We start from the raw sequence: 13616 nt of genomic DNA, 5'->3' as shown, positions 1-13616 counted from the left end.
TATTCAGGAGTCGATAATCAATACAAGGCCTCAGAGAGCCATCCTTTTTAGAGACAAAGAAAAAACCGGCTCCTAAAGGTGATGAAGAAGGACGAATATGTCCCTTTTCCAGGGACTCCTTAATATACTCTCGCATAGCAGCATGTTCAGGTACAGATAAGTTAAACAAACGACCCTTTGGAAATTTACTGCCAGGAATCAGATCTATGGCGCAATCACAATCTCTGTGAGGAGGGAGTGAACCAATTTTAGGCTCTTCAAAAATATCACGATAATCAGACAAAAATGCCGGAATCTCAGATGGAATAGATGACGAAATGGAAACCAAAGGTATGTCCCCATGAACCCCCCGACATCCCCAGCTTAACACAGACATAGCTTTCCAGTCAAGGACTGGGTTATGAGACTGTAACCATGGTAATCCAAGCACCAAAACATCATGTAAATTGTACAACACAAGGAAGCGAATCACCTCCTGATGGTCTGGAGTCATACGCATAGTCACTTGCGTCCAGAACTGTGGTTTATTACAAGCCAAAGGCGTAGAATCAATACCCTTCAGAGGTATAGGGACTTCCAGAGGCTCTAAATCAAACCCACAGCGCCTGGCAAAGGACCAGTCCATAAGACTCAGAGCGGCGCCAGAGTCCACATAGGCATCCACGGTAATAACTGATAATGAACAAATCAAGGTTACAGACAAAATAAATTTGGACTGTAAAGTGCCAATTGAAATAGACTTGTCAACCTTCCTAGTACGTTTAGAGCATGCTGATATAACATGAGCAGAATCACCACAATAGAAGCATAACCCATTTTTACGCCTATAATTCTGCCGCTCGCTTCTGGACAGAATTCTGTCACATTGCATTTTCTCTGGCGTCTCTTCAGAAGATACCGCCAAATGGTGCACGGGTTTGCGCTCCCGCAAACGCCGATCAATCTGAATAGCCATTGTCATGGACTCATTCAGACCTGTGGGCGCAGGGAACCCGACCATAACATCTTTAACGGCATCAGAAAGGCCCTCTCTGAAATTTGCCGCTAGGGCGCACTCATTCCACTGAGTAAGCACAGACCATTTACGAAATTTTTGGCAGTATATCTCAGCTTCATCTTGCCCTTGAGATAGGGCTATCAAAGCTTTTTCAGCTTGAATCTCCAAATTAGGTTCCTCATAAAGCAACCCTAAAGCCAGGAAAAACGCATCCACATTGAGCAACGCAGGATCCCCTGGTGCCAATGAAAATGCCCAATTTTGAGGGTCACCTCGCAGCAAAGAGATTACAATCTTAACCTGCTGGACAGGATCTCCAGAGGAGTGAGGTCTGAGAGAAAGGAACAATTTACAATTATATTTGAAATTCAGGAACCGAGATCTATCTCCGGAAAACACCTCTGGTGTAGGAATTTTAGGTTCAGACATCGGAGTATGTATAACAAAATCTTGTAAATTTTGAACCTTCGTAGCAAGATTATTTAAACCTGCAGCCAAACTCTGAGGATCCATCTTTAAACAGGTGAGCTCAGAGCCATTCAAGGATTATAAGGAGAGAAAGGCAAAGGCAGTAATTAGAGCTGAAATACAACTGATCCAACTATGGAGCAAGCATAGGGAAAAAGAAGAAAAAAAAAAAAATTTTTACAGACTTCTTTTTTCTCTCCTTTCTTCTGCCAATAAGTTTTAACTCGGGCCGGTCATACTGTCATGGTTCCCAATGGCAAGGGAACGTAAGAAACATATAAATAACGAACGAGCTCTCGGGTGATGGAAACTCGAGTAGACCGTGAGCTAAATCTACCACACAACTAATAGTAGCCAGGGAGCATACCTACGGCTTCCTATATGCCACGCACCAGCCAGAGGACTAACTATGCCTGGTAGAGGAAGAAACAGACCTGACTTACCTCTAGGGAAATACCCCAAAAGATGATAGCAGCCCCCCACATGTAATAACGGTGAATTAAGAGGAAAAGACATACACAGTATGAAAGTAGATTTAGCAAAGAGAGGTCCACTTACTAGATAGCAGAAAGATACAAAAGAGGACTTCACGGTCAACTGAAAACCCTTTCAAAAACCATCCTGAAATTACTTTAAGACTCCTGTGTCAACTCATGACACAGGAGTGGCAATTTCAGCCCGCAAGAGCTTCCAGCTACAGAGAATTACAAAAACTGCAAACTGGACAAAAGATACAAAACAAAAGGACAAAGTCCACTTAGCTGATCAGCAGACTAGTAGCAGGAACATGCAACCGAAGGCTCTGGTTACAATGATGACCGGCAAGGAAATGACTGGAGAGCAAGGCTAAATAGGAAACTCCCAAACGCTGATGGAAGCAGGTGAACAGAAGCAGCAAAGTGCAAACAAGTCACCAATACCACCAGCAACCACCAGGGGAGCCCAAAAAGCGGATACACAACAGGGTTGTCCAACATTCTTATGGTGCGTGCCCACAATCAGGAAATACCAGCGCTATCCAAAATGCTGTGTTCAATCACCAGTTAAATCCGCATGTGTTCATTCAACAATGCGGATTTACCACATTCAATACATTCTATGGGGAAATTTCTGTTGCGGATACTAGCATCTGCATAGCAGAAATTGCCATGCCGAGGCTTGTAAACCCGCGGTGCAGGAGCATCAAATAAAAGCACAGTGGGCATGGGATTTCTATAAATCGCATCCACTGTGTTTGTATTGTAGAACGCAGCGTTTTGGACACAGCGCAGGTGAGCTGCGTCCAAGACACTGCTATTACTGACCATGGGCACGTACCCTTATCATTAAATTATACCACTTCCTGTATGTTGTGTAGAATAGTGCCCCTGTAGGCCAAATGATAACATTGCACTGAAAGCTAATGAAAAACAATACCCTGCACCATAGCAACTAAACATTGGGGCACCACACACCAATCTATGATGCCTATACAATGCGCAGAGTCTTCATCGTATTTGTGCAATTAATAGAAACTACATGAATTTCTCTTGTATATATACAAAGTGATGATGGGAGATGAACGATATTATGTGTTTTGTTACCTTTATTCCTTTGATACCTTTTTCCCCAAATGTTCCAGAAGCTCCGAGAAAACCCTACGAGTAGATAAGACCAGAGGTTACTTTCAACACAATACTGACAGAAGAGAAGCAACTTTTCAAATAGTCTTCATTAAGTGCTTCTTGCGTTTTCAGAGAACTTGACCTCTTTCAATGACATAATGTGATAAATAGGCAATCTGCAAATTACTTTATATAAAGAATTATGTTGTCTTACCCCCGAAAAATTTCTCCAAAGGGCTGGACACTAAGCATTTTCCTTCTACTTAACATGATGACCACTGCCTGTTGTCTTTTTTTCTCTACAGAAAGTGGGGTCGGTCTTTTTTTCTCTACAGAAAGTGGGGTCGGACTTTCTCTCTCTACAGTACTGTAAGTGAAGTCAGTCTTTGTCTCTCTAGAGTAAGTGGTGATGGTCTCTGTCTCTCTACAGGAAGTGGGGTCAGTTTTTGTTTATCTAGAGTAAGTGGGGATGGTCTTTGTCTCTCTACAGTAAGTGGGGTTGGTCTTTGTTTCTCTACAGTAAATGGGGTTGGTCTTGGTTTCTCTACTGTATATGGGGTCGGTCTTTGTTTCTCTACAGTGAATGGGGATGGTCTTTGTCTCTCTACAGTAAGTGGGGTCGGTCTTTGTTTCTCTACAGTAAATGGGGTCGGTCTTTGTTTCTCTACAGTAAATGGGGTCGGTCTTTGTTTCTCCACAGTAAATAGGGTCGGTCTTTGTTTCTCTACAGGAAGGGGGATCGGTCTTTGTCTCTCTACAGTAAGTGGGGTCGGTCTTTGTTTCTCTACAGTAAATGGGGTCGGTCTTTGTTTCTCTACAGTAAATGGGGTCGGTCTTTGTTTCTCTACAGGAAGGGGGGTCAGTCTTTGTCTCTCTACAGTAAGTGGGGTTGGTCTCTGTTTCTCTACAGTAAGTGTGGTCGGTCTTTGTTTCTCTACAGGAAGTGGGGTCAGTCTTTGTCTCTCTACAGGAAGTGGGGTCGGTCTGTGTTTCTCTACAGTGGGGTCGGTCTTTGTCTCTCTACAGTAAATGGGGTCGGTTTTTGTTTCTCTACAGTAAACGGGGTCGGTCTTTGTTTCTCTACAGTAAGTGGGGTCGATCTTTGTTTCTCTACAGTAAATGGGGTTGGTCTTTGTTTCTCTACAGTAAATGGGGTCGGTCTTTGCTTCTCTACAGTAAGTGGGGTCAGTCTTTTTCTCTCGAGTAAATGGGGTCGGTCTTTGTTTCTCTAGAGTAAGTGGGGATGGTCTTTGTTTCTCTACAGTAAATGGGGTCGGTCTTTGTTTCTCTACAGTAAATGGGGTTGGTCTTTGTTTCTCTACAGTAAATGAGGTCGGTCTTTGTTTCTCTACAGCAAATGGGGTCGGTCTTTGTTTCTCTACAGGAAGGGGGATCGGTCTTTGTCTCTCTACAGTAAGTGGGGTCGGTCTTTGTTTCTCTACAGTAAGTGGGGTCGGTCTTTGTTTCTCTACAGTAAATGGGGTTGGTCTTTGTTTCTCTACAGTAAATGAGGTCGGTCTTTGTTTCTCTACAGTAAATGGGGTCGGTCTTTGTTTCTCTACAGTAAATGGGGTCGGTCTTTGTTTCTCTACAGGAAGGGGGATTGGTCTTTGTCTCTCTACAGTAAATGGGGTCGGTCTTTGTTTCTCTACAGTAAATGGGGTCAGTCTTTGTTTCTCTACAGTAAGTGGGGTCGGTCTTTGTTTCTCTACAGTAAATGAGGTTGGTGTTTGTTTCTCTACAGTAAATGGGGTCGGTCTTTGTTTCTCTACAGTAAATGGGGTCGGTTTTTGTTTCTCTACAGTAAATGGGGTCGGTCTTTGTTTCTCTACAGTAAATGGGGTCGGTCTTTGTTTCTCTACAGTAAATGGGGTCGGTCTTTGTTTCTCTACAGGAAGGGGGATCGGTCTTTGTTTCTCTACAGTAAATGGGGTCGGTCTTTGTTTCTCTACAGTAAGTGGGGTCGGTCTTTGTTTCTCTATAGTAAATCGGGTCGGTCTTTGTTTCTCTACAGTAAATGGGGTCGGTCTTTGTTTCTCTACAGTAAATGGGGTCGGTCTTTGTTTCTCTACAGTAAATGGGGTCGGTGTTATGATCCTGGTGGCAAGGATCGCAAACTGACCTGCTAAGTAACAGAAATCCTTAGGACAAGCTCTGGGGATCTGGGAGCTATACTGACCGCAACCCTGATTCTATCAATACACACTATAGGCAGCCATGGAGCGTTACCTAAAATCCTAGACGCCTCGTCACAGCCTGAGAAACTAGCTACCCCTAGAGAGAAAGCAAGCCTCACTTGCCTCAGAGACATCACCCCAAAGTTTTAGACAGCCCCCCACAAATAATAACGGTGAGTTAAGGGGAAAACACAAACGTAGAAATGAAAACAGGTTTTTAGCAAATGAGGTCCGCTAACACTAAATAGACAGAAGACAGCAAGGGATCTGTGCGGTCAGTATAAAATGCTATCAAAAATAATCCACGCAGAGATTACAAGAACCCCCACACCGACTCACGATGTGAGGGGCGCAACTCTGCACCCCAGAACTTCCAGCAAGCGAGAATATTACATATAAGCAAGCTGGACAGAACTCATCATATACAGAGAAACATTTTCAAGGAAATAATGAGCAAACATGAACTAGCAAGACTTAGCTTCTCAGGAGGAGACAGGTCACAAGGAAAGTCCAGAGAGATCAGAACCAGTACTGAATACAACGACAGCAGGCAAAAAGTGAAGGTCCAGGTGGAGTTAAATAGAGGCCAGACTAGCAGAAAACGAGGCAGCTGGATTCCAGCTACAGACCCGCAGTAAGCACTAAAGGCCACCAGAGGGAGCCCAAGAACAGAACTCACACAATACCACTCATGACCACAGGAGGGAGCCCGAGAACGGAATTCACAACAGTACCCCCCCCCTTGAGGAGGGGTCACCGAACCCTCACCAGAGCCCCCAGGCCGATCCGGACGAGCCAGATGAAAGGCACGAACCAAATCAGCCGCATGGACATCAGAGGCGACAACCCAGGAATTATCCTCCTGACCATAGCCCTTCCACTTAACCAAGTACTGAAGCTTCCGTCTCGAAATACGAGAATCCAAGATCTTCTCCACCACATACTCCAATTCTCCCTCAACCAACACCGGAGCAGGAGGATCAACAGAAGGAACCACAGGCACCACATACCTCCGCAATAATGACCTATGGAGAACACATTATGAATGGCAAACGATGCTGGGAGGTCCAAACAAAATGACACAGGGTTAAGGATTTCTAAAATCTTATAAGGACCGATGAAACGAGGCTTGAACTTAGGAGAGGAAACCTTCATAGGAACGAAACGAGAAGACAGCAATACCAAATCCCCCACACGAAGTCGGGGACCCACACAGCGACGGCGGTTAGCAAAGCGCTGAGCCTTCTCTTGTGACAACGTCAAATTGTCCACTACGTGGTTCCAAATCTGTTGCAACCTATCCACCACAGAATCCACCCCAGGACAGTCCGAAGGCTCAACCTGACCTGAGGAAAAACGAGGATGAAAACCAGAATTGCAAAAAAAAGGTGAAACCAAAGTAGCAGAACTAGCCCGATTATTGAGGGCGAACTCAGCCAATGGCAAAAAGGACACCCAATCATCCTGATCAGCCGAAACAAAACATCTCAGATAAGTTTCCAAGGTCTGATTAGTTCGTTCAGTTTGGCCATACGTCTGAGGATGGAAGGCCGACGAAAACGACAAATCAATGCCCATCTTAGCACAAAAGGACCGCCAAAATCTGGACACAAACTGGGATCCTCTGTCAGACACAATGTTCTCCGGAATCCCATGCAAACGAACCACATTCTGAAAAAACAGCGGCACCAAATCGGAGGAGGAGGGCAGCTTAGGCAAGGGCACCAAATGGACCATTTTAGAAAAACGATCACAAATGACCCAGATGACAGACATCCTCTGAGAGACTGGAAGATCCGAAATAAAATCCATGGAAATATGCGTCCAAGGCCTCTTTGGGACAGGCAAAGGCAAAAGCAAACCACTGGCACGAGAACAGCAAGGCTTGGCCCGAGCACAAATCCCACAGGACTGCACAAAGGAACGCACATCCCGCGACAAGGACGGCCACCAAAAGGACCTAGCCACCAAATTCCTGGTACCAAAAATTCCAGGGTGACCCGCCAACACCGAAGAATGAAGCTCGGAAATAACTCTACTGGTCCATCTATCCGGGACAAACAGTCTCTCCGGTGGACAATGGTCAGGTTTATTGTCCTGAAATTCCTGCAGCACCCGCCGCAAATCAGGGGAGATGGCAGACAGAATCACCCCCTCTCTGAGGATACCAGCCGGTTCGGAAACTCCCGGAGAGTCAGGCACAAAACTCCTAGAAAGGGCATCAGCCTTCACGTTCTTTGAACCCGGAAGGTATGAAACCACGAAATTGAAACGGGAGAAAAACAGCACCCATCGAGCCTGTCTAGGATTTAACCGTTTGGCAGACTCGAGATAAGTCAAATTCTTGTGATCCGTCAAGACCACCACACGATGTTTGGCTCCCTCAAGCCAATGTCGCCACTCCTCAAATGCCCACTTCATTGCCAACAACTCCCGATTACCAACATCATAATTCCACTCGGCAGGCGAAAACTTTCTTGAAAAGAAAGCACATGGCCTCATCATAGAGCCATCAGAGTTTTTCTGCGACAAGACAGCCCCTGCTCCTATCTCAGAGGCATCAACCTCGACCTGGAAAGGGAGAGAGACATCCGGCTGACGCAAGACAGGAGCCGAAGAAAACCGACGTTTCAGCTCCTGAAAGGCCTCCACGGCCGCAGGAGACCAATTGGTCACATCAGAACCCTTCTTGGTCAAATCCGTCAAAGGCTTAACCGCACTAGAGAAATTAGTGATGAAGCGACGGTAAAAATTAGCAAAACCCAAGAACTTCTGAAGACTCTTCACTGATGTAGGTTGACTCCAGTCATAAATAGCCTGGACCTTAACTGGATCCATCTCAATAGTGGAAGGAGAAAAAATAAAACCCAAAAAGGAAACCTTCTGGACTCCGAAGAGACATTTAGAGCCCTTCACAAATAAGGCATTGGCACGCAGGACCTGAAATACCATCCTGACCTGCTTCACATAGGATTCCCAATCGTCAGAAAATACCAAAATATCATCCAGGTACACAATCATAAATCTATCCAGATACTCTCGGAAGATGTCGTGCATGAAGGACTGAAACACGGAAGGTGCATTAGAGAGCTCAAAAGGCATCACCAAGTACTCAAAATGGCCTTCGGGCGTATTAAATGCCGTTTTCCATTCATCGCCCTGTTTTATACGCACAAGATTATACGCTCCTCGAAGATCTATCTTGGTGAACCAACTAGCCCCCTTAATCCGAGCAAACAGATCAGACAGCAATGGCAAAGGATACTGAAATTTGACCGTGATGTTATTTAGAAGGCGATAATCTATACAAGGTCTCAGAGAACCATCCTTCTTGGCCACAAAAAAGAACCCCGCACCCAAAGGGGACGAGGACGGGCGAATATGCCCCTTCTCCAGAGACTCCTTTATATAACTCCGCATAGCGGTATGTTCTGGTACAGATAAATTGAAAAGTCGTCCCTTAGGGAACTTACTACCAGGAATCAAATTTATAGCACAATCACAATCCCTATGAGGAGGTAGGGCACTGGATTTGGGCTCATCAAATACATCCTGGTAGTCCGACAGAAATTCAGGGACTTCAGAAGGAGTAGAAGCAGCAATTGACACCAAAGGAGCATCGCCATGAATCCCCTGGCAACCCCAACTTGACAAAGACATTGCTTTCCAATCCAGGACTGGATTATGAGCCTGCAGCCATGGCAGACCCAACACGACAACGTCATGCAAATTATGTAACACAAGAAAACTAATCACCTCCTGATGTGCAGGAGTCATGCACATAGTCACTTGAGTCCAGTACTGAGGCTTATTCTTGGCCAATGGCATAGCAAATGACAAATCCATCAAGTTCAGGGCAGCACCTGAATCCACAAAAGCCATAACTGAGTAGGATGACAGGGAGCAAATCAAAGTAACAGACAAAATGAATTTGGGCTGTACAGTACCAATGGTGACAGATTTAGTGAACCTATTTGTGCGCTTAGAACAATCAGAGATAACATGAGTAGAATCACCACAGTAAAAGCACAACCCATTCTGACGTCTGTGATTCTGCCGTTCAATTCTGGTCAGAATCCTGTCACATTGCATAGACTCAGGCTTCTGCTCAGAAAATACCGCCAGATGGTGCACAGGTTTGCGCTCCCGCAAACGCCGATCAATCTGAATGGCCAACGACATAGACTCATTCAGACCCGCAGGCGTGGGGAACCCCACCTTAACATCCTTAACGGCTTCAGAAAGACCTTTTCTGAAAATTGCTGCCAAGGCACACTCATTCCACTGAGTGAGCACAGACCATTTCCTAAACTTCTGACAGTAAACCTCTGCTTCATCCAGACCCTGAAAGAGAGCCAGCAAAACCTTTTCTGCCTGGTCTATTAGATTATGTTCCTCATAAAGCAATCCAAGCGCCAGAAAAAACGCATCCACATTCAGTAATGCAGGATCTCCTGGCGGCAGAGAGAATGCCCGATCTTGAGGGTCACCACGTAACAAAGAAATAATAATTTTAACTTGCTGAACAGGGTCACCAGAGGAACGAGGTCTCAGAGAAAGGAATAATTTACAATTATTTTTGAAATTCAAAAACCTAGATCTATCTCCAGAGAATAACTCAGGAATTGGTATTTTAGGCTCTGACATAGGACTGTGAACTACATAATCCTGGATACCTTGTACCCTTGCAGTGAGATGATCCAGACTAGAGGACAGACTCTGAATGTCCATGTCTGCAGCTGAATTCTGAACCAGCCAGAGATTAAGGGGAGGAGAGAGGCTAGCCACACTGCAGAGGAAAAAAAAAAAAAAAAAAAGAACTCAGGATCTCTCTTATCCCTCTTTTGCGATGCATTAACTCTTTTTCGGGCCTGCTGTACTGTTATGATCCTGGTGGCAAGGATCGCAAACTGACCTGCTAAGTAACAGAAATCCTTAGGACAAGCTCTGGGGATGTGGGAGCTATACTGACCGCAACCCTGATTCTATCAATACACACTATAGGCAGCCGTGGAGCGTTACCTAAAATCCTAGACGCCTCGTCACAGCCTGAGAAACTAGCTACCCCTAGAGAGAAAGCAAGCCTCACTTGCCTCAGAGAAATCACCCCAAAGAGACAGCCCCCCACAAATAATAACGGTGAGTTAAGGGGAAAACACAAACGTAGAAATGAAAACAGGTGTTTAGCAAATGAGGCCCGCTAACACTAAATAGACAGAAGACAGCAAGGGATCTGTGCGGTCAGTATAAAATGCTATCAAAAATAATCCACGCAGAGATTACAAGAACCCCCACACCGACTCACGATGTGAGGGGCGCAACTCTGCACCCCAGAACTTCCAGCAAGCGAGAATATTACATATAAGCAAGCTGGACAGAACTCATCATATACAGAGAAACATTTTCAAGGAAATAATGAGCAAACATGAACTAGCAAGACTTAGCTTCTCAGGAGGAGACAGGTCACAAGGAAAGTCCAGAGAGATCAGAACCAGTACTGAATACAACGACAGCAGGCAAAAAGTGAAGGTCCAGGTGGAATTAAATAGAGGCCAGACTAGCAGAAAACGAGGCAGCTGGATTCCAGCTACAGACCCGCAGTAAGCACTAAAGGCCACCAGAGGGAGCCCAAGAACAGAACTCACACAATACCACTCATGACCACAGGAGGGAGCCCGAGAACAGAATTCACATCAGGTCGGTCTTTATTTCTCTACAGTAAATGGGGTTGGTCTTTGTTTCTCTACAGTAAATGGGGTCGGTCTTTGCTTCTCTACAGTAAATGGGGTCGGTCTTTGTTTCTCTACAGGAAGGGGGATCGGTCTTTGTCTCTCTACAGTAAGTGGGGTCAGTCTTTGTTTCTCTACAGTAAATGGGGTCGGTCTTTGTTTCTCTACAGTAAATGCGGTCGGTCTGTTTCTCTATAGGAAGGGGGATCGGTCTTTGTCTCTCTACAGTAAGTGGGGTGGGTCTTGGTCTTTTCATGAAATGGTCACTCTGCTTCTGCTCTCCTGTCTTTCAAACTGCATACATATATAACAGACAAGGACTATGACAGGATCAATACATGATGTAAAGTTAGGGACTTGAAGTTCCATCACTTATAATACTAACAGAATGCTCAACAAGAGTGGTTGAGATTTACCTTGTGTGGGATTAAGGGAGCAAGACAATATTTTTCTACAGGTTTTGTAACCTGATCATGTAATCGTACGCCCTTCCATCTATCCACTACTCCCTAAAGACCCTGATACATATTAGACTAAAGTCCAAATTGGTGGTATTGAGTGACAGTTTAATGCATATAAGACCTTCTGACTATCCTACGGCAGATGCTGTTAGGGAAGAGAAGGATCTGGCAACTGGAATTTCAACAGTCGATCAGCTTATACGTGTGGGTGAGCCAGCCGGCTACAGGTTTTCGTGGGTCCCAGGTGAAAAAGTCTCAGTGGGCCTCTTTAACTCATACCACAATTCATGATGCACAGATACAGCAGAAAAATATAGGTATAGTACAATGCCAAAGATTTAATTTACTTCTTACATTACATGAGTGATATCTATAAATTCTACAATAGCTCAGAAACCAGACAGTATAGTCATCCATACAGTATTACAGGCACCACATAGTGCTCCGTACAGAATAATGAGCCCCATATACTGCTTGCTCCATACATAATAATGAGCCCCATATATTGCTCCATTCGGCATTATAGGCACCACATAGTGTTCCATACAGTATTATGGGCACCACATAGTCCTCCATACAGTATTACAGGCACCACATAGTGCTCCATACAGAATAATGAGCCCCATATATTGCTCCATACAGAATTCTGGGCACCACATAGTGCTCCATACAGTATTATGGGCACCACATAGTGCTCCATACAGTATTATGAGCACCACTTAGTGCTCCATACAGCATTATTGGCACTACATAGTCCTCCATACAGTATTATGGGCACCACATAGTGCTCCATACAGAATAATGAGCCCCATATATTGCTCCATACAAAATAATGGACCTCATATAATGCTCCATATAGTATAATGAGCCTCATATAATGCTCCATACAGTATTATAGGCACCACTTAGTGCTTCATACAGAATAATGAGCCCCATATATTGCTCCATACAGAATAACAGACCCCATACAATGTTCCATATAGTATATTGAGCCACATAAAATGCTCCATACAGAATAATGAGCCCCATATATTGCTTCATACATAATAATGGACCCCATATAATGTTCCACAGAGTATAATAGATTACATATATTTCTCCATACAAAATAATGAGCTCAATGTATTGCTCCATACAGTATAATAAGCCCCACATATTGCTCCATACAGTATAATGAGCTCCATATAATGCTCCATACAGAATAAGCCCTATATAATGCTCCATAAAGTATATGATGGGCCCCATATATTGCTCCAAGCAGAATGGGCCCCATATAATACTCCATATATAATTGGCTCCATAAGATGCTCCATATATGATAGGCCCCATATGATGCTTCATATATGATTGGCCCTATGAATTGCTCCATATATAATGGGCACCATATACTGCTCCATATGTAATTGGCCCCATACAATGCTCCATATGTAATTGGCCCCATAAGATGCTCCATATGTAATTGGCTCCATTAATAATGGGCTCAATATACTGCTCGATATGTAATTGGTCCCATAAAATGCTCCATATGTAAGTGGTCCCATAAGATGTTCCAAACAATACAAAAATGAAATACTCACCTTTCCTCACTGGCCACTGCTCTACACTGCTGGCTCCTCAGCGTCGGCGTCTTCCGGCTCTCTGCACTGACTGTTCAGGAAGAAGGTACACAGACGTGACGTCATCGCGCTCTCTGACCTGAACATCACAGTCATAGGACGCGGAAGACACCGTAGCACTGGAATAGGGAGAGGTAAGTATTGCAATTGCTGGGCCCCAGCGCAAGAAGGCACCGGGCCCCAATAGCACGCCGGTGTCCCCGACGGCAAGTGGGCCCCCTGCCTGCTCAGGGCCCCGGCACTTGCCTGGATGCTGATGCCGGCCTTGGGGGGAGCTGTAAAAAAAATCTGTCGGCCAAGCGATTGTTCATTGTAGATGCATTTAAGAAATGTGGTTGCAAAAAAAGAACATAGCCTTACAATTTTAGTAAAATTCAATTGATATCAAAACATTTAACATTTTTACAAGCAATGAATAATTGAGGCCAATTCATTACGATGGGTTTAACCATCAATCTTTTGGGCTAAATTATACTAGAAGCTCAGCCATAAGTGTCACATGAATGATCCACCATGAGAACTTTTCATGAAAGAACTTCAGGGTACTGGGGTTATACATGGAAC

The 13616-nt window shown here is 44.6% G+C and overlaps 1 protein-coding gene across 2 annotated transcripts in view; it reads right to left on the bottom strand.

Annotated features, from left to right (window-relative positions):
- The window catches only part of LOC143805234 (uncharacterized), a 660557-nt gene that overhangs the window by 175140 nt on the left and 471801 nt on the right, over positions 1-13616 (bottom strand). For both annotated transcript variants that reach the window (XM_077284263.1, XM_077284264.1), the window contains exon 15: positions 3049-3102. In XM_077284263.1, coding sequence (XP_077140378.1) covers positions 3049-3102 — 54 coding nt within the window. The remainder of the gene's footprint in view (positions 1-3048; positions 3103-13616) is intronic.

The sequence above is a fragment of the Ranitomeya variabilis genome, chromosome 2 (assembly GCF_051348905.1).
Source record: "Ranitomeya variabilis isolate aRanVar5 chromosome 2, aRanVar5.hap1, whole genome shotgun sequence".
In the NCBI taxonomy this organism is placed as follows: domain Eukaryota; kingdom Metazoa; phylum Chordata; class Amphibia; order Anura; family Dendrobatidae; genus Ranitomeya; species Ranitomeya variabilis.
The sequence above is the reverse complement of the archived record's forward strand: the minus strand, read 5'-3'. Positions and strand labels throughout refer to the sequence as shown.